At 45.6% G+C, this 22,939-nt stretch overlaps 1 protein-coding gene across 1 annotated transcript in view; it reads right to left on the bottom strand.

Moving 5' to 3' along the window:
• Positions 1 to 22,939, bottom strand: part of LOC142761696 (solute carrier family 35 member F2-like) — a 240,889-nt gene that overhangs the window by 106,893 nt on the left and 111,057 nt on the right. The window contains exon 2 of the mRNA XM_075895631.1: positions 4,103 to 4,561. Coding sequence (XP_075751746.1) covers positions 4,103 to 4,350 — 248 coding nt within the window. The 5' untranslated portion in view covers positions 4,351 to 4,561. The remainder of the gene's footprint in view (positions 1 to 4,102; positions 4,562 to 22,939) is intronic.

Genomic DNA, 22,939 nt, shown 5'->3' with positions numbered 1-22,939 from the left:
GGATGGTATTCGACCAGACCCTGACAAAAGTACCGCCGTGGCCTAGTTTCCTGTTCCGCGTGATAAGAAGGCAGTGCGTCACTTTCTAGGACTCTGCGCGTACTATCGCCGCTTTATAGCCATTTTTTCTAGGATTGCTGAACCGCTCACTCGAATCACTCGTGAAGATGTTCCATTCGTCTGGGAGGAAGAACAGGACGCAGCTTTCTCAACTACGGGAGCGTTTGCAGACACCACCAGTCCTCGCTCACTTTGACCAAGACGCTGATACTGAAATTCATACTGACGCCAGCAACGTGGGTCTTGGTGCTGTCCTCGTACAACAACAAGAGGGCACAGAGCGCGTGATAGCGTACGCAGGCCGCACCCTTTCCCGCGCCGAGTTCAACTACTCCACGTCAGAGAAAGAGTGCCTCGCTGTTGTATGGGCCACGATGAAATTTAGGCCTTACCTTTACGGACGCCACTTCAAGGTAGTGACCGACCATCATTCATTGTGCTGGTTAGCCAACCTATGGGACCCGTGTGGGCGACTGGCTCGCTGGAGTCTTCGTCTGCAGGAATACGATTTTACGATCGCTTACAAATCGGGCCGCAAGCACGAAGATGCTGATTCATTATCCCGTGCTCCTTTCAAAGTTTGTGGCCACGACACCGAGGATGACGATGGTTTCCTTGGGGCCCTTGCTACAACAGATCTGATTACGCGACAGCGTGCGGACGATTAAACTCGCGCAGTTATCGAAATCCTTGAAGGACGCAACTCGTCCATACCTCGATGTATTTCTCGAAGTCTGTCATCGTTCGGTCTGCGAGATGGCGTCCTGTATAAGAAAAACTCCAACGGCAATGAGAGAACCTATCTTCTAGTCGTGCCAACTGACATGCGTGACGACATTCTTCTTGCCTGCCACGATGAGCCCACACCTGGTCACTTAGGTTCCTCTCGAACTCTCGCTCGAGTTCGACAAGCATACTACTGGCCTAAGCTTTCTGCATCAGTTAAGCGATACGTGAAAAGCTGCCGGGAATGTCAACGCCACAAATCCCCGCCACTAAAGCCCGCGGGGCTTCTTCGACCAATAGAACCACCCAGAGCGCCATTTGATCAAATAGGAATGGATTTACTGGGGCCCTTTCCGCTATCATCTGCCGGCAACAAGTGGACGTAGTAGTCACCGACTATTTGACGAAGTGCGCCGAAACAAAGGCACTACAACGCGCTACTGCTTCCGACGTCACCCAATTCTTTATGGACCAGATCGTTCTTCGACATGGTGCCCCGTCGTGCGTAATCACAGACAGAGGAACAGGATTCACGGCCCAGCTCATTCATGACGTATTCAAGCTCAGCTACACGAGCCATCGCAAGACCACGGCATATCATCCGCAGAGCAACGGCTTGACAGAGCGACTCAACAAGACCATCGCTGACACGTTATCTATGTACGTAGATGTTCAGCATAAGACCTGGGACCAGGTGCTACCGTACGTCACATTCGCGTACAATACTGCCGTCCAGGAAACTACGCGATTCACGCCTTTTTGTCTTGTCTATGGACGTGAGGTTCATACCATGCTGGATGCGATGCTTCTACACGATTGCGATGCTTTGATCACTCCTGATGCTGTGCAGCTTACGCAGTACGCCGAAAAAGCACGTCAGTTAGCCCGCCTACTCATTACACGCCAGCAGAGTACAGAAGCATGCAGCTACAACGCTCGCCATCGACAAGTTGAATACCATCCAGACGATCAAGTTTGGGTGTGGACTCCAGTCTGATGCCAGGGATTGTCAGAAAAACTGCTCAGTCGCTACTTCGGACCATACAAAGTCTTGCGACGCGTGAGCGATGTGAACTACGAGGTAGTCCCTGCCGGCGCCTTTTCGCCACGACGGCAAAGGCACTCCTCAGAGATTGTCCACGTGGTGCGCCTGAAGCCATACTTCACGCGGCAGTGCGACTGCGCATGAACCATATCGCTATTTTTAGGTATGCGCGTATTTTCTGTTGGTTCGCCCCGACTTTGCCTTTGTACTTTCCGAGCATCAGAGTGATGCCTTTTTTTTTCTCAGTGGGTGAATAATGCCACTTGGCCGCTAGTTACGGCGAGCACAAGCCATGACTGCCCGCGAGAATGAAAGACGATGTTCTGGGGCAGCGCGTGCTCTGGCTAGTTGTTTATTATTGAAGCAGCTATCTTGCCAGTTTTCGGTGCGTCTCCCCGCCGGCTCAGTTCTTCCTAGTTGAAGACCTTTTGTAGCAGGTGACAATATATAAGGTGAACAGAATAACTTCTGGCACATTTAACTACGATGTCGTCTTGTAGGTGTTTACAAGTCTTGCATCTTGGAAGGGAGCGAGCAAAGTGTTATTTGGGCAATAGAACTACTCTACTTTTTTATGCATTATCATGTTCTTCAAATTCAGAAATGCTGGAATTCACTCGATATAGTACATACACAAATATAACCACAGCGAGATAAGCCCTTCATCTAGAAAATTCAATCCTGCCATTGATAATTTCTGGAAACCGGTTCGACAACTTCGACTCAGCGATACATGTAGATTCTTACCTACCCAACACTTCGTTTTTTTTGTTCACGGAATACCTGTTCCTTTTTTTATACATGAAAATCGTCACCGCGATCCCCCCTTCCATACTTTCTCACACCACCTTATCCAATTTTGCCCTCCTTCGATAGGTTGGAGGAAAGGTCACGAAGCGTAAACACGCTAGCACTAAAGAAATAATTTCTGTTCTAGCCTTGATGAAGACAAGTCCGCTTGTCTAAACATTGGCTCGATAAGACCCCTGTTTACGGATTTTTCGTATGTGTAATAAAGCGTTTTAGAACAGCCAAAGGACCAACAGGCATCACACAATGCAAATTGCGTAACGAGTGGGTCATCGAATGTTCTAACTCATTACAAACGCTTCCGGCGCAATTCTTCACCGTTGTCAGCGACAACATAAAAAAAATGCACACAGTTCTTCTCTCGTGTGTAGCGAGTACCACGCTTCTCGGAAGAATGACAAAGGCAGGCATACTGAATGCCTCCCTGCTACGCGAATACTGTGATGATCAATGGCGTAGTGGGTACCTTGAAAGTGTGCTTGTAGCAGTTATTCAATGAATGCTCAAAAGGGCTCTGAAAGGCCACTCTTCCAGCTTCTGCTATGACATGTGCTACGCGTTCCGCCATGACCTGGCGGTTTTTTAAACGCAAATGCATTACTTAGTCTGGCTATGTCCAGCATCCGGCGTTGTCCGCGTTGGTGTCCGCGCGACGGAAGGTGTTATCTCTCCGCTCTCACTCCCTCTCCTATATCAGCACCTGCGGGCGCACGCGGTTAACCTCGCCCCAATCAACCGAAGCAAGTGGAGTGAAAGAGTGTAGGAGAAGGTAGGTACAGTGCTTCGCCGCTCCTCTCAACGTTCGCTCTCTCTCCTCCCCGCGCCCCACTCTTCCGTCCACTCGCGCCTCCCTCTCGGCCATTCGCTGACTGGCCGCCTCACAAGAACATCCTGAAATTTGTGCTCGAGACGCCGCGTGAAACGCCAACGCCGAGCCGAGAACGCTGGCGCCCCACTCTCTCGTCCGCTCGCTCCTAACTTTCGACCGTTTGCTGGCTGGGCGCTTCTCAAGCCGATGGCATAAGTCGGGGAAGGCAAATGTCTGACGGCAACAAAACTCTCTCTCTCGGCGCAAGAAATGCATTCACAGTTCGTCAGGATTCCTTTTGGGGAGCTGGGGGCATTTCTTTAAAGGGCCAGTCAACAGGCTCCGTAACGTGCAGGAAAAGCTCGCGCATTTTTCCTGCGCGTGACCAACCTTCTTCCACACGCAGTGACGTCAACTCGGCAATCGGCGACGTTGACTAAATTACTCTTATTGATACCTGGTTTAGACCAATCGACGAGCTGCGTGCTACGTCACGTCGCCGATCGCTGAGTTGAGGTCACTGCGCGTTGAAGGAGGTTGGTCACGCACAGCAAAAATGCGCGACCTTATCTTGCGTGTTCCGGAGCCTGCTGACTGGCACTTTAGGTAACACTGCTTCACCGGAAAGCATAGAGGTTTGGCGTAATACTCACCACCGCCCGAGCCTGGAGAAGGAGGAGCACGCCCTGGCACACACAGATCTTGTCCGCGTGGAGCTGGAAGCCAGGTCGGCGTCGCCTCCTCCCGTCGAGCCCGTGCAGGTGGTGGTGACAACGCCACCAGGAGTCGTGGTGGCGGTTGCGGCGTTCGTGCCAGCCGTGCCACCTCCCCTGGTATCCAGGGAGGAAGGCAGGCCGTTCATGTCGTAGGCCGAGAGGACGCAGAAGCGGCCCTCGTCCATGCAGCAGTGCGGACAGCCCGACAGCGTTACCGCCGCCACGGCTGCGCTGCTAAGGACGGACTGGCGGCAGAGGCCCAATGGGCGACGCGGTCGGGGCCGCGCCGGCGATGCTCACCCGTCGGTCAAAAACGACGACGGGAATTGGACGGAACTCGAAGGCGTGCCTGCCGCCCTTCGAAGACTTTTATCAGAAACCGCAATGATTGATCTCCTGTAAGCGGTAAAGAGAAAAAGGAAGGACACATTAGCGAGCATTATATATAATGTACAGTACAATCTCGCTTTAACAAATTCGATTAGTTTCCTATTTAGATGAAATTCTTAAAACGACGGCTCAGAAGTAAAATAATGCTAATAAGGAACGAAATTGACGTAATTATGTTCAGTGTATCATTATAAGAGGTAGAGATACAAGTTAACGCAGAACAAAAAAAAAACTTGCGAAGATATTTGCGTTTTTTTTTTGACAATCGCTTTATTCTTCGTTAGCAGGTCTTGTTACACCAAGTTTCTCCAGTAAGTTGTTTTGCACTGCAGTCCAAAAGGCGGACTTTCTTTTTTTTTATTTCACTATTCCCACGAGCACGGTGGCCACCCACTCTGAAAACTGGCTAAGCTCCCTGTCTTGAAATCATGATTCAAAAGCGATGTTGCCTATATAAACGGTTACCTCTTTCTGGAATAAACATTGTTGCAAGTAAAGCCTGTCCCATGTTTATCTGTCCATGTGCTTTTTCGTGCGTTAGAAACTTCAGTACTGTCTTAGCGCCCGTTTCCTTCTTTTTTACTATACTCTCACTCCAAGTTAGCTTGTTCAGTGAAATAGCAGGTGAATTCCTCACATTTTGAGCTGTCTCCGATCAAGTAACTGTTCATAATGTTGCGGCTCAAGTCGAACCATCGGGGGTGCTTCTACTCAGGTGCATTGTTCAAAAGGAACTGCGATTCTTAACCAATCATGTTAAATTAAGATTTGTTATTTGCTAAAGTGACTTGGAATACCTAATAATAATTCTGAATTATAATACCACGCCGTCTACCAGCCCCGTTATTAACCGTCGAGGCATTGCGGAACGATACGCAAACGTGACTTCGAGGTGATGGAGTACATGCGTTCCAGGCGAAATGAGAACGAGCTATAGCGTGCATGCGAGACATCCTTAAGGCCGTTACATTATGACCCACTTGATGAAGAAATGCGGCACCTGTTACAAATACAGGGGGAATAAGAGACGCGAGCGACAGCCACGAGCGCTGGCTCACTCAGTTGATATATGTTACCTTCAATGTAGCCAGACGAACGGGTCTGTATCTCCTCTTCGTTGTCTACAGCCCCTATACGCACCAGTGGTGCAATGGCTGAGGAACTAGCTGTGCTTCATGGTGGCGTTTCCCACCCCTTTCTCTTACTCTAACCCTCACTTCTCTTCCCATCCCCGCAGTGCTGTACTAAAGGAGACTGTACCATACAAGACTACGCTATGCTTTATCATCCTCTTTGTCCTTTTGCTCCTCCTGACCCTGTGTTTCCTTTGCCACACCTTTACTATACATGTATATACTATGCTCCATTCAATCATTCTCACCCTCACATCCCCCTTCGTTCCGCCCATTGCCATACTTTACAACAGATGGCTATGATATGATTTACCCTGTCCCCCTTATCTTTTCTATCCTCCTCACTCACACATCTGTCCTCCTGAACCTTGCATCGCCCCCTCTCCTTTCTGCACTGTATTAACCATCCATGGCTATGCTATGCTTTACGCTATCCCCTCAGCCTTCCCTTGCTCCTGCTGTCACATTCTTATTCCCTTACTATGCTATGCTATGCTTTACTATGCATGCACTTTCCTCCACCTCTCCTGCGTACCGTTGCGTTGTAGAAGTATACTCGGCTTTTCTTCTCTCTTGGACCCTCTGTCTCTCCCTCTTGTAAAGTTTTGCGTGGTCTACAAACGACGCTACTATAAGTTTGAACAGTTCTAAAAGGTGGCTGTTCCGACCACGTGGACACCTTTTTTTATGGCGCACCTGCTTTCTATATCTTCGCAGCACAGGTTATGTACACTGAGAAAGGAAAAATAGCCCACCCTTGTCGCACGAACAATCTTTCAGTTATCTGGAAACGAAAATGTCGTATATTAGCCGTGAAATGCATCCGTTATACGCGCTACTTGTTTAGTCGCCCTACCATTGGCAGAGAAGAGCAGGTTTAGGGCGTCCTACAGTTACTGTATATGCTAGGAAATCCCCTCCCCCTCTCCCGACATTTTCATGTTTTCCACGTGTACATATACACGCACACATAAAGACACACTCACAAGCATACATACTCAAAAGACGATAGAACCAAGTCAACGTCATGATCATGCATGATGCGAAGTCAGTGTACGTTAAACTCCCATGAAACAAACTAAGTCTACGTTAAGGCCGCATCATCCACAATACTGAAAAGACCAGCTACGATGGAGCAACGGCCAGCGCGCACCGCAATCTTCAAATGCACGCACCGCCATTCGGCGCTTCCTACTCTCCCAGCGTAATCAATGCCGCCCTAACGAGCCACGTTTTCCCATTCACGGCACTATTTCGGCGAACGGCTTTCAGCATCACCAATGACCCTCGAATAAACACCTATCACCCGACAAAGACAAAGCGAGGGTCATTCTCTTTTTTTTTCATTTCTTGCTTACGGGAGACTGGAAACAGAACGACCGGGTTGCTGCGGAGGGCGCTCCTGAAATCGTAAAAAAACGCAAACCAATGCGCTAATTGCAAAGAGCAATTAGCGACCAGAGCGCCGGCTCCCGAATCGGCTGGTCGTTTGGCGCCCCCGACTAGGGTGCAATCTGCCTCGAGCAGACGACGTGACGCACTTAACGTCACAGCTCTCGACAGAGAGAGGGTTTAGACTCGCAATTCGCGGAGAAAGACGACGCCCAATCATGCTAGTTTTAGGCGCGAGAGATGGGCGACGCCTTAGTCACGGCGAGATTGGATGCTCCTTGGTCCAACCCTTTTTTTCATGCAAGCTGACTGCGGCGCTGCTCAAATACGGGCTTCTGTGAGACGTGGCGTCTTTGAAAGGGCCGAGACGGGACGTTATCATCGAATAGCATTTGGATAGAATGGCAGCATAAGAACGACGGGCCAGTCGGAATCGATTCGTATGGGACCCCCCGTTTGCCAAGGCCATCGGTAATGTCCGCAGAAGGGATTTGCACGTTACGCAAGCGAAGGGGGGCGCGGCACCGGAGAAAATACCTCATTTCCATCGCCGAGACGAGAGCGCACAAATCAACTCGATCCGGTCATCAGGATCCTCCTGAAAAGAACCGAGGGATGTTTCCTAGGAGACGGAGCTTAAATTATGGGTTTAGGTCTTTTTTTTTGGGGGGGGGGGGGAGGCTCGCATAAGTACGAGAGAAACTTCAACGCTAATGGAAGCATGGCCGTGATGATCATGACCTGAAACAGCGTTGTCGCAATGAGGAGAATCGATCGAGCCCGTTTAATGTGATTCAAAACGTAAAGTCTCTGCGAAGAGTTGGTCAAAGCAAGCGCTAAAATGAAGGAAGAACATGACGATGATATGTGGGGTTTAACGTCCCAACACCGTCTTATGATTATGAGAGACGCCGTAGAGGAGGGCTCCGGAAATTTCGGCCACCTGGGGTTCTTTTAACGTGCATCCATCTGAGCACACGGGCCTACAGCAATTTCACCTTCATCGAAAATGCAGCCGCCGCAGCCGGCATTCGATCCCGCGACCTGCGGTCAGCAGCCGAGTACCTTAGCCGCTAGACCACCCCGGCGGGGCTGAAGGAACATCGCAGCCAGAGCAGTCGTACATGTGCATTCTCTGATCAGGGCTGGGCGGTGTAACATTCAGAGAGAGGGTGACGTAAGGTTTAGCTTATTTTGTTTAACGTTCCCAAGCGATTAAGGCTACGGAAATGTCTTGTTTGAGTCCCCGTGTAATTTCGGTCACCTGGAATTTCTCGACGTGCGCTGACATCACTAGTGCACAGATATTTTGCGCTTTTCCACCATTGAAATGCGACCGTGGCGGTCACCATAGAGCCGACGTTTTTAAGGTCAGCAGCAAAGCAGATGGCCATAAGGGCAATGCTTGGAGGGTATGTGCATAACTCTGTTGCCTACCCTGCAATAAAAAGAAGGGAGGCAGAAAGGCCGGTAGGTAACGAGGAAGAGAAAACTTCTGCCTAAAACAAGCACACAAAGCACAGTTCAGCGTCAAGTTCACTTAAAAGCGGTTTGTTTTGTAGGGGTGTCTCAAAAAGCTGAAAAACACTTCCAGATGGTGCATTGAAGTCCAAGGAAGCCGAACCTGAATGTAGTTCCCAATTCTTATAATTAGGAACTTACATAAAATGATGCCAACTAAATAATAAGCGATGTTGTTGGAAGTGATTGTGATGTAAATGCGAAGAAAGAATGGTGGATGAAAAGACAACTTGCCGCCAGCAGAAACCGTACCTGCGACCTTCGCATAACGCGGCCGATGCTCTAACATCGGACTATTCATCTAACATTCGTTTGCAGTTGCGACGAAGTTCTGCGTTGCACTAAATTATACTTACAAGCAGACCTTATATGGCATTCCCGTACAACTCAGCTGCGTACATTGTACAAATAGCAAACAAAGTATAATTTCTCAATTGCGAAATGGGCACACATCACATGTAGGACGACTGACCAAATCAAAACCTTTTTAAAGCAAGACTATATTGAAACGACTATATTGACTCACTGTGCTCTCTTCTTGTCTCTAATGGACAGGAAGACGTCTGAGTGGGTGGTAGTGGTTAGAAGATGAGAAAAGGCACCTAATTTCTGCAACCCGGTCGGGAGCACGGCGCAGTGCCTTGAGTGGGTCAGAGAATAAACGGGTTGTAAGGACATTAGAGTCGAAAAGAAGAAGAAATGGTCATGGGCAGGGCGCGTAGCGCAGAGGGAAGATAACCACTCGTCATAAAGGATCACACACTGTAAATGGGTTAGGGAGAAATAGAAAATTAGGTGGGCAGATAGGATGAGGTTTGCTGGTATAACGTGGCTCCAGCAAGCACAAGACTGAGTTGACTGGCGGAACATGCATGGGAGAGGCCTTGGTCCTGCAGTTGGTGTAGTCAGTATGATGATGATGATATTGAAATGGGTATCGCGCAGATCGAATGAGCCCTGGGGCGACACGTCAGAAAGTATGCGAAGTCCCATAATCTTCGATGAGGCACATACGAGAACTGCACCCGTTTTCGCTTTTGCACTTGACGCTATGGCGCAAATTAGTACAAAACGTAACTACATTTACAGTACCTACATTCGTCCATCGCTTGAATACGCATCATCCATGTGGGATTCTGGTGGCACTACACTAACACGTGAATAGGAAGCAGTCCAGAATCGTTCAGTTCGCTTTATCTCGTCCAGTTATACCCACACGGCCATTGTTACGCTAATAAAATCTCAGCTCAACCTTCCTGAACTCACCCTTTGGCGTAAAATAGCCTGGCTTAGCCTCTTTCATAAGCTTTATTATCATAACAATAGCCTTGGCGAACATTTTGTTAAACCCCCCTCATTCACACCACCCAGAATCGATCATCCACAAAAAGTTTATGTTCCTCAATGCCGAACCACAACCCATTTGCACGCTTTTATTCCAAAAACTACATCTCATAGGAGTCTGCTCACACGATCAGCTGCCGCAATCAGCGACACATCACCTTTTATATATATATATATATATATATATATATATATATATATATATATATATATATATATATATAGTCAAGTGGATCCTCCATGAGCGGTCACAACGTGGTTTATTTCGACGTTTCGGCCTACAGTCTGGCCTTCATCAGGACGAAGAAGGCGTGGCTCTACGCCTGGTGAAGGCCGGACTCTAGGCCGAAATGTCGAAATAAACCACGTTGTGTCCGCTCACGGAGGATCTACGTCACTATATGCAACGCTACGGCTACTCAACCACCATGCCTGCCTATATACTGTCATGGGGTCGTGACGTGGCCGAAGACAGGAGACTTTGTGTTAGAATTTAACTGTTTATTTGGGCGAACCTGTGCCCGGTAAACGGAAAATCCGTTTACAGTAGCAGTCTTGGACTGATACAAAGAGCAGTTTATTAACTTTCAACTCAAAAAAACTCTTTACATCATTTTATACATACAGTGCTCGTTTAGACACCCCTCTTGAGCACTATGGGGCAAACAAACTCCATAATCCATAGAGGAAACTAGCGACACATACACAGATATCTCTCTCTCTCTCCCCCCTCTCTCTCTCTCTCTCTCTCTCTCTATATATATATATATATATATATATATATATATATATATACATATATATATATATATACAAGTTTGAGCTATACTATGCATACATTCGTAAAAAACCACACACAAATATATATAGTGGCGAACGGATCGTCGGCCATCGATCAACTACTGACAAGCGGCGAAGTGCGTCGGCATTTATACTCTTGCCATCGAATGTTCTAGCGTTATCGCTGGCGGTGGCGTAGGTTCCAGAATAATCTGTACAGTTCGCAGAGTAGGCGTGATCTTATCGAAATGATCTACTAAAGTCCGGAAGCTTCTCGAAAACTGCACACGCGTTTTGCGCTCAGAATTGTGTAGTGTTTTGGGGCGATAACAAAACTTGAGAAATGAAACATGGCTATATATATATATATATATATATATATATATATGTTTGTGTGTGTGTGCTCTTTTTTGTTTTTTTGCTGTTTCTTGGGGGGATTGTTTGCTGTTCTTTGCTTAGTTCTTGAACATGTACTACCTGCATTATCGCTACTGCTACGTTGTCTTTGTTGACGTAGTTTATATATAACGTATTTATGTATCATTCTGCCAATTATTGAAATTTCGTTCTTTTATATATTTATCAAGTGTTGTTTCGCATTTTTGACATGTAACATGCCCCTCCCCTCTGTAATGTGAAAACCCTGAGGGTATAATAAATAAATAAATAAATAAATAAATGAATAAATAAGTAAACTAATTAATATCGTCGAAGAAAATCACGCACTTTGAAAGGGTACATTTAAAAAGCCCCAAGAACGCAAATTGTTCACTGCAGTGCCTTTTGTTTCGTCCGTCACTAGTATCTTTACTCCCAGTGCTATTTTATTCAAGGATCCTAATAAAGTTCTGTTTGTCTTTCTACCACAACAAGCCCGGGCTTTACCAGCGCCGTTTAAATATCGTCAACGACATCATGGCGGACCCATTGCCTTACCTCCTGCTGTCTTGTTGCGTGTACCGGTTCATGAACGCCATAATAATAAAGGCTCTTTTTTCAATAAAGAGGGATTCAGCCACAGCAGCGGCAACCGCACGTGTCCCTGTCGAAGTACTCAATTACAACAAAGGCAGTAAGTAATGCCCCGTATACCCATTATGAAATATATATATATATATATATATATATATATATATATATATATATATATATATATATATATATATAAAGCGTGTGCGACACTTTTCTGGGTGCCACGACTCTTTGAGGAGATTATAATGATCTCCAAAGAAAATGCGTGTATTTTTTAATTACAGCACCTTCCCTGGCAACTCGATCAGGACAGATAAAAAAAAAGGATGTCAAAGAGTTGTCTCTTTTTTTGTTGTTGGTTTAGCTTGCATCGTGAAGGAAAGCAGAAACAGCGCTTGCTTTTTTCCGTCAGCATTTTATAGACCTCCATAACGAACAGGGAGGGACATCAAAGGAGTAATGGACACGCAAGAGAGTCGGGTGATTTATCAACGCCGTGCTCTTATTAAGCCACCACCCCGTCTTAGCACTGTTTCTACGCCGCGATGATAGACAGGTTTGTTGATGGATGAACACAAAAATAGAGACCACCAATTTCAACGTGCATCCTCGCCTCTTCCCACCGCAGAAATCTGTCCGTCCCAAAGAAACCGTCTACCGTAAACGGGCGTCAATTCCTGGGGGGCTTGTTTACAATCGCGATTTTTTTCTTCAGGAACCACTCTTATTTCACATTTTGTTCGCTGTCATTTCTTTTCTTCTCGTACTAGTTTAAGCAAAGAGAAGCCGGGTTCCTGTCTTTAGGCTTTTGCTAGAAACCTGCTTTCTCCAGCATTCTTCTCCTAGCAAGCACAACGTCTTCTGATAAACAACTGTTCCCTGCACCCCAAGACGCCTCGGGCAGTCAACGACACGCGTCGGCACAAAGAGCGAACACTGTCGCCGAGCGTTACATCTGAGCTAAACGGTTCGCCTTTTTCGTGTCACTGAATATTTCGTCGTTTCCTTGTTTTGTTATTCTTTCTGCAGTCTGTCTGACGTTTTTAGAACCTCTAGAAACGCTGCTTCATCGTGACTCAACCTTTTATTTTAAAGGTGTAACGCTTGTTCACGCTGAAGGCGACAAGGCGGCGTCAAGAAGGTACCACCGTTTACATAAACGTTTGCAGTTATCATTTTGTTTTTACGCGTTACATTCGCCTGGTTCTGCTGCTACCAACATCACCTTCTTTGTCGTTTTTGTTGGTTCGTTGCTCGTGTATTTGTCACAATCACGGTGGAAGAAAAATACACCACGGTTACAACGTTCCACATGAGTGACCTCTCCTCGGAGCCAATCACAGGTCGCCGAGCCACCCTCGTCAGTGGCCAATTCCGATCGATAACGCAGGTCACGAATGGCGCCTCGTTCGCAACATTGGCGAGCATCTAACTACTATAAATAATCCTCAAAAAGAATGTACAGAATAAAACAAGGCGTTTGAAAGTAACCCTTCTTTACGGAACGCCTGAACCGTGTAAGTTACTTAGCAATGGCAAAGCCAACGAGAGCATTGAGCTGATTAAAGGTCTTGTTCGAGAATACTTCGCACTGCTTTCTCTGTTAGCACGCATCCTATTCATTTCACTAAAAAAAAAGATAAATTACCGCGCTTGAAGCTGACCCTGCACTCCACTAAAATAATTTCTTTTTGTTGTTAAAAACGTAAAGACGCGTCAGTTGTTATATCACGCCAAACAGTGGCGCAGGTTTATTCACTGTCTGCTGTTTTCTTCATTACTTTTGCTTCTTCCCGCCGCAAGTGCACATTCCGGGATTTAGGATCACTTCCTCGCACTTGTAGCACTATGTATAAAGTATTCATCATCATCATTATCATGAGCAAGGCTGCGGTCATATAAGGAAAACGCGATGTTAACCACTGTCTCACATGCTTAATGTACTGCACGTATCACCTCTTCTCTTCCCCATTGTCATACCTAACACCCTTTCCCACTTTCCTGTCTGGCCAATGCAAAAGCGGGCCAGAGTGTACCAGCACTTCTAGCGCACTGTTTCTCTCGTTCTCGCCACAACAGCATCTCTTTCTTTAGTCATTGTGAAAATATGTAAATTATTCATACAAATATTATTATGTTTCTATTTCCTTTAAATTTAACATGCTTGCTAACACGGCTTCCTGTGCATTGCGAAGATTTAGAACGATTTCATTGTGTTACATTCTATGTCAGGACGGTGTGTAGACAGCTCTAACACGCGCATTAATGCACTGTGCAAAATATATTGCAGGGAAATCTCTCGAGACCGGTTAATTTGGAAAGTAAAAAAAAGTGTTCACTTTGCCACGTCTTCCTCTTGTACTGCGTAGTACAGCGGCCGAGAGTTCAGCAAAATGTTGTGCCTAGCTTCGCATATGCTCTACGATCTGCAGCTTGAGAACTGCCTGCTCGGGGCTACGGGATGCCGTACCAACACCGCAACCCCAAAGCACCTCAAACAATTAACAAACCACCGTTCAACTATCCGAAGTTGATGATATGTGGGGTTTAACGTCCCAAAACCGCATATGATTATGGAGACGCCGTAGTGGAGGGCTCCGGAAGTTTCGACTACCCGGGGTTCTTTAACGTATCTGAGCACACGGGCCTACAACATTTGTGCCTCCACCGAAAATGCAGCCGCCGCAGCCGGGATGGGATCCCGCGATCGGTGGGTCCGCGGCCGAGTACCTTAGCCACTAGACCACCACGGCGGGGAACCATTTGAGGTTGAGCGGCGGTGGTTTGCGTTCCTTAGCGTACAGCGATGACCGTGAGCAGCGTTTGTCTATATAGCGAGTACAAGGTTTGTAAATTAGGCACATTTAAAGGAGCATGCTTGTCCTTGAGTGTGGGCATAAAATCTGTAATAATGGCGTAGCCAAAGGGTAGCGCACCTGGCCCAGCCCCACCCCCCTTGATTTTTTTTGCCATGGCATACAGAGCAAAAAAAAAATGGGAGGGGGGGGGGGGGGCGCCCTTAAGATTCATTTTAAACAGTTCAAACAGTCGAACGCGATAGCAATTTCCAGTACCTAGTAAGTACTTTTAAGACTTCGTGCATGAAATCTTTTCGAACTTCCTATGCACCCACTACGTGGCCTAAACGTTATAGGCGCAGTAACATATGTGCCTTTTGAAGTGAGAGACCGGCTTTGAACCACGAAGTTGTTATGATACCCCATGGCAATATACGCTTGTGAAACGCATTGTTACGGCAACGTTTCACGTTGCATTGTGAACCATTCATACAGGACACATGTGTCAGTAAAGCATGAAAGTTACTTTCGCTGCATTTCCAAGCAGATGAAATTATCTTCGCTGTATCCAAAGCAGATACAAAAGAGCGGAACGCAGAACCCACCATTTCTTCTTGCACACATTTTATAAAAATGTCAGTTCAACTGAAAGACATTTATGATGAAGTGGGCTTGAAGCCGGACTAATGCCCCACCTTGATGAGGTTCTTGGCCTCGTCACCTTTCCTGCTGAACGCGATTTTAAGAACTCCCGCTGCTCTACTAAACTTCGTTAATCATCGATTGTTTCCTCAGTATCAGTGGCGTACCAACTCTTTCACGAGTTGGGGGGTAAGGGTCAAACATTATATATATATATATATATATATATATATATATATATATATATATATATATACATAGGTCTATGTATTGGGGTTATTATTACGATCCGTAGACCCGTAGACAGCGGGAGCTGCTACGAAGGCTGGCGAGTAGTCCTTTACGATCCATGTATCCTGTGGCTTGATATATATATATATATATATATATATATATATATATATATATATATATATATGAGACAGCGAGAATTTCATTGACGCGCTCGCACATTAATGAGCTTTTTCATGCATATATCCGTGTCAGGCAAGTAATAGTATTATACACGACGCTTTTTATGCATTACTTCACAACTTTTTGAATGAATACGATTATGTTAATGGCAGCTTCCCCAACAGTCTATATTTGTATCATTCAATGAAATTTTAATGAATAAAAGGAGCTCACAAAGAATCGAGTTTTTAATTGCGAAGCAATCCTCACAGAAACAAATGTACTTCGAGCGATTTCTGTCTACTTATCTACCTATCTGGCTAGTTAGCTCTTGGTGCTCGCTTAGTTGTCGCATCACTCTAGTATAGACCAAAATCAGCATATGGGAGCACGAGAGCATGAGAACATGTGCCTGGTCCCGACATAAATGACGTGAAACTCATGGCGTGTGCGTCATGGAACTTCCAGTTATGTGTGTCATCCAGCCATATACTACGCGCTTTGGTATGCGGGAGTGCACATTAACGTTCGAATCTACTTAAGAGCGGTGGCAACAGACGTTGGTGATTTAAACTCTACAATGTTTTAAAAATGTGGCATCGGCAGGCTTGTAATCAAGATTTCAGTAGAATCAATAGTAATCAAGATTTCAGCTACAATCCAATTCAAGCCATTCGTGTGGCAGTCATGTATTATACCACATTAGGCACGAAAGCTCTGCATAGGCAGTCCGCACCGCAAAAAGAATATATATACAAGGAAAATCGTCACAGAAAAAAATGGAGAAATATCACTATATTGTAACATTACCTCGTAACAACATAATGGAGTGATTACTGTGGTGAAGGAACACTTCGTCCTAATTCTTGGTTTCCCCAGCATGCAGCCAATAGTGATGTCGAAAGTTTTTTTTTTTTTTTGGGGGGGGGGGTCAGCCCCCCTAACTTTTTTCAGAGAGAGGGGGGGGGGGGGCTAGCGCCTTTTTTGCTCTCTGCGGCTGGTACGCCTATGTCCTTGTTGTCCCTGCGTGATTTTACTCATGTTCCATACTATCAGCGTCATTTTCTGTTCATTCTAGCACTCATTGTAATAAATATCATAAAATAAAAAAGACACGTGGCTCTGTCATAGAACTCCCGCTTGCCACCCAAATGACCCGGTTTCAATCCCCCACTCGGACCTACAATATTTATTATTTATTTTTTGCATTTTCTGATCTTTTCCGTCAAGCCTAGGATGATGATTCGCTCACAATGATGCCGATAACGACGCCGGAATTTCTGCAAGACTAACTCTTTAACGATATCGCGTTAAAATTACCATTTCAAGAAGCCCTCCCCACCCCCCCTCCTTTCAAAAAATATTACTGCCTACGCCCCTGATGTGCAAGTAACTGCGCGTCGATATTTTACGTGTCACACACGTATAATATCGATATTTTACGTGTGTCGGGTATCGTGTACGTGTATCGTTAAAATAACGATATTTTACGTGTCACACACGCGCACATGCGCGTTCACACATAAACATGCGGCGTGCAAAACATGACCTCTTTTACGCACGTGCACTCTTAGTTCATCCGCACTGTCGGATATTTTCTATTCTACTCGCTGTTAGGCCAGTGGTGCATATCTGAACTTAATATGTCATGCGTTTTCTTCGTTTGCAGTGTGGTCGTGATTTTAACGCGAAATTAATTACTTATTTCACATATCCTCGAATGTTTGCACTCTGTTGAGAGAATCATAGCACGACCGGTGCACACAACGCACAGGGTGTTGTGGCCGTGGTCTTAGTGTTGTTATTATTCGAGCGGAATTACTGTTTCACGGCCCACTTCGATTTATAAAGAACGCCGCTGCCGACGAGAAGAGTGCATCGATTCCGTGAGATGCATGTCGATTATGGCCTCGATTGCGCGGGAAGTGAAATTCCTGCCTCCGATCAATCGATTCCCCGTCTAGGTCGCCACGCTTTCGCGGCGTGTTCGGCTTCCCTTTTATGTACTCCGGAGCGGTCACGTTAGAATGCTCCCACTTGGAATTGCATTTTCCGACGAGAAATGAGGGGCATGCCCCGCGCGGGAAGTTCGTGAGTTGGGAGTGCAGCCGCTCTCGAATCGATGGCGCACCTCGTTGAATATGCGCCAGCTGCGGTTTGATATGCTGCAAAGTGCAGTGACTTATCGTTAGGATATTCTAACCATAACCTGACCTAACAAAACCTTATCTTCTAAAGTAACGTAATCTTGCTAACAAAACTTGGTGTAGCCCTCTCACCTCCTTGTTCATTCTACCGAGACAGTATAGGTCAGGACTTGAATAAGTAAGTGAATTTGACCTGGATGGCGTTGCAGCAAGCCACATAGCAAATATGAAGAGAACACCGAAATATCCAAACTCACTACCGTGTAGAAGAAACATGACACAGACAATATTATTTAGAGGCTACATTTTGCATAGGTTCGAGCCAGGCCCGTAGCTAGGGGGAGGAAAAAAGTGCCCCAAGGGCCCACCCCCTCCCCTAAATTCGGGTAGAGGTGGTGTTTTACCGAAAACAAATAAAGGAAGTATGGGTTTTTCAAGGACGTCCACATTAGATGTGGCTTGAAGATACCAAGGGACTGAAAGACCGAGATTGACCTAAGAGTCTGGCTGGCCACCTTACACGGGGGGAATAATCTGCAGGATAGAACAGGTCCGGCAACAAATACACCAATCCAATAATTAGAGACTTCTTGTGCCTGATCCGGATTTCCCGTTTGATCGCCCGTTACAAAGGGCAGGGCAACAAATATCATCGTCTTCATCATCATCATCTGTGTGAAAAATGAATATTCGGTTAATTCTAGCGGGAATAAAGTTTACAAAATTACCGAAAATGATTTTTAAGGGTTTAGTCCTATATATATCTTCTTCGTGATGACGCGACCAATTAGCACTGTTATACGAACAAAAACTTTCAAAACTTAGTTTAACAATACTGTGACATATTAAGCTACATTCGAAAATAGCTCAGGTGCTTCCTCAGATGGTCGCATAAAGATACATTTAAATGGAGATAAGAAAATCGCTTTCCATACAGTGCAATAAACAGCGCTAACCCTCACTGACATACTGCCGCGTAATTTCTTTTTCTAAACACTAATTTTCTTCTGCTGTCTGTCAATGACCACGTGGTCACAGCGCTCGCAATTCATCTCTGATTCCGAAAAATAATTCAAATCTAATCAACTTCGCGTTGATAATCATCAAGCTACTGCTGGATGATAACAGCATTCAGCAGTATATATATATATATATATATATATATATATATATATATATATATATATATATATATATATATATATATATATAAGGGAAAGAAGTGTATACCTAAGGGCTCGTTTTTCCGTATTTTGGCACAATAATAATGGGATCTAACAGACAGTAATGCCAAGGAATATACAAGGGAAGCTGGTAGGTGTTCTGTGGGGGAAGTTATTAGAACCAATGGAATATAAATAAGAAAGAAAAGTGGGTGAAAAAATTACCAGCCGTGAGCAGGCTGGTCGTTTTTTCACCCACTTTTCTTTCTTATTTATATTCCATTGGTTCTAATAACATCCCCTGTATATTCCTTGGCATTACTGTCTGTTAGGTCTCATTATATATATATATATATATATATATATATATATATATATATATATATATATATATATATATATATATATATATATATATATATATATATATATATATATATATATATATATATATATATTCTGATGACATATTATCCAATATTGCTCATAAACGATAGGGGACCAATCAGCTTTTTTAAAGAGTTCAACGTGACAGCGATATTTTGTTCCGAGTGCGTACATCAAACACTTGGTGTATGAAATCTTTTCAAACTTGTTATGCACCCACTGAATTGCCAGAAGGGTAGCATGTGTGCTTATTGTAGTGGGTGACTGGCTTTAAACGATGAAGTCGTTACGATACTCCCATGTTCCGACGCCCAATGACAATGTACGCTTGTACCACGCATTTTTCACGGCAATATTTCACGTTGCATTGTGAAGCACGTATACAGGACACGCGTTTTTTTTTTTTTAACATGAAAGTTGTTCCCAATGTCCATCCAAGCAGAGGAGGTTATTTTTATTGTTTTTTACGAGCAGAGTCATGTTAGACAGGCATGGGGAACCAACGGTGTCATCACTATCCCAGCTCGCACAAACGATACCTATTACTGCGCAGGCATAAGACTTATGAACAGCTGAAGTTTCAGCCGGACTGGTCTACATATTTCACGAAGTGTGCTGCTTAAATACCCTTGTATTTGTTTGGGATTTGTTTTATGATGTATATAGGTAAACCGCATTTATATTAAATACAATGTAAAATAGGCAAAAGCGTGGCTGTGTGATAGAACGCCCGCTTTCCACGCAAATTACTTGGATTAAACCCCCACTCATACCCGGATTTTTTATTATTTGCTTTATTTGCATTTTTCTTGATTCAGTCAGTCGCGCATAGATAATTTTTCGCTCACAACCAACGACACCGACGCCGGGATTTCTGCGAAACCAGCTCGTTAACTCTATAGCGCTAAAATTTATTATCATTATGTTCAACGCATAATAGTATTGCTTCTCGCTGAAGGCCTTGTTAGGAAATAAAAACAAATATTTGTAACGCGGTTAAAGCGATAGACTCGAAGCACGGAATAACTACAACAAAGTGTGTTTCTCGCAGACGAAGTTACATGGTGAAAAGATATTTGTTGCTGAATAGAGGCTCGTTCATCGCAAAGCAAAAGATCAGATGCCCTGATAGACGTATTCAGACGTTTCGTTCTATACAATTGCTAGAATGAATATAGAATTTTGCTAAAGCAAATTAAAAATAAGGAACAAGTAATCTACAAAAGCGACGCAAACAGATGCTTCTCACTTTACACTAAGTAGACTTCCGAGAATAAGCCCTTTCGCCTTTACTTCAGACTACACGTATGCTAGTCTCCATCAAGCAGGAAGCAGACGCCAAGATAAGCCATGGTTGTTGGGCGTCAGAGCTTTACAAGGTGCCACCTAACAAGTTTTTTTTTACACTATACATTTATTGCAGGGTTGAAAAGACTAATTCTTTACGCCAGCGAGATCATCGTGCACTTGTCCTTTTCAAAAAAATAACGAAAAGAAAGAAAACAAACCAAACGAAATGACAGAAAGAAACTTATTTTTCGAAGCACGACGCAGACCAAGCATCAAAAGCAAACGCGAGTCCTTTTGTCCTATAACAATAAGACGTCGCCACGCCACTGTACGGAGACGCGCTATAACAAAAGGTATATTCAACTACAGTCGCACAAGAACACTGGTTAACAAGGTGTTCTTCGGCGCAGAAGCCGGTTCCACTCGCGTAAATAACAGATGCCGCGGAGCGACGAAATCTCGAGGCCGTGGCGCGAAGCCGCTCCTCTGGCGCAACAAAGCGCGCGCCAGCGTGACATGAAAGCATGCGCTCACAGTCACTGCAGTCCTTTCTTTTTTCGCGAGCCACACGCCGAAGCGTATAGCGTAGCAGCAACTACACCGACGCACCTCCCTATCGCAAAGACCTGCTGTCACCATCGCCGGTTTCAAAAGCTCGCACCAGCCGCCGACACCGCAACCTCGAATGCCGCGCTGGCACGAGTTGGCACACGACTGGTGCCAGAACGCCGCACCCCAGCGCGCGTGTTTCTATGCAGCGACCGCCGGAAACAACGAGAAGCCTCTCCCAACCTACACACAAAGCAGTGACACGGCGATGGTTTCAACGTGTCAACCCGAAGGCCCGCTTTTCACCGGGGCTCCTTTTGTTTGCCGAACACCATTTGCTAGGTTCCGATTGTTCGTCGGCGCTACCAGCCGCAGCCATTTTGTTTCTCGGTGGCGTCTCTTTTTTTTTTTTTCAGAACTGCAGGTGCAGCAACGGCTGCCACCGAACGCCTTTTCTCTCCCCATATCTATTTTTCTCTCTCACTTTTTTCCACGTCACCACCCTTGGGATACGGCGCGTTTTCAACTAGCGTTACGCCCCCCCTCCCCATCGCGCGCTCCAGAACTTTTCCGGCTCCGTACGTCACAAGGTCCCTCCTTCCCCCAAGCCTCGTTTCTCAAAGCCATTTTCCTCCTCTCCGGAGCGTTTCAGATTTATAGTCTTTCCACGTCGCCGTTCCGCGCCGCTACCAAATTGCAGGAAAGCGCTGGCACACCTCTTTCCCTATTTCCCTGTCGCGCTGTTTCTGCCGCCACGTTCTTGCTTCTGCGCTCCGCAAGAAAGCAACAGAGCCCCACAAAACACGCGGCAGTAGAAACATAGCGACCGCCTATAATGTGGAACTAGATGAAGACAAGCGAAGGAAATAATAGGGTAAAATGAGGCTTACTGCAGCCACGCGGATTCGGGAACGTAAAGCAAGAAGACAACTGGGAAGAGCTCCCTCCTGCGGATTATATCTCGGTGTTGAAAGAGACTTTAATCTCACCAGCATTGCCAAGAAACGCGCAGCCTCTCTACAGCGTTCCAGAGCCCTCACATTACGTGTGTGCAGGCTGCATTCATGAACCTCCCCCCCCCCCACCCCACCCCCGTCTCCCTCTCAACCTTTGAGACGGCAGAGCCTGCCGCCACAATTGCTCCTGCGGCGATACATTATACAGCGATGCACCTAACATCCAGCGATCAGGCCTGGCACGGCACGCTCGTTCGCTTTGCGGCTCAGCGACTACCCAATCGTAACTTTCGGCTATAGCATCGCAAGATGCGCAAAGAAATTCGGAATACTTGCTACCGCTGTTGCCATCTTTCTATTCGGGATTTTGTGGATAGATCTGAGTGAAATTTCATTTATTTATTATTGCGATAGCAATTCTATGAACATTCTCGGCTGGATTTCGCCACCGGCCTCGGCGTCGATGTCATGCACCATATATGTATACGTATCTATAAATATAGAAACACAAGAAAAAAAAACCAAATACAAAAGACTCCGGCGCGCGGAATCGAACGTGGGACCTCCACGTCATGAATGCGAGGCGTTAACCACTGAGCCACCAAGGTTTTATTTACTGCCATTTTTTTCCTTATTGCACGTGTACATACAACACTTACAAACAAATACACATCAAAGAAAGGATAAACATGAACAAAGAAAATAATTAAAGAGCATCAAAATTAACCGGTCTTTTAAAATTCCTTCATCTGTAGAAGGCTTTCTACTTGATGAAGCCATTCGCGGGCACATCTTATTTAACCTTTTGTGATTTCACGAACGACCAGACCGATTGAATGAAGTATTGCCGAACCGGACTTGCATTAACATCAGCATGGCGCACCACCATTCTAGTTTGCCATATACTGTGCAGGCCC

Source organism: Rhipicephalus microplus, chromosome 5, assembly GCF_043290135.1.
Source record: "Rhipicephalus microplus isolate Deutch F79 chromosome 5, USDA_Rmic, whole genome shotgun sequence".
NCBI classification, from domain to species: Eukaryota; Metazoa; Arthropoda; class Arachnida; order Ixodida; family Ixodidae; genus Rhipicephalus; species Rhipicephalus microplus.
The sequence above is the reverse complement of the archived record's forward strand: the minus strand, read 5'-3'. Positions and strand labels throughout refer to the sequence as shown.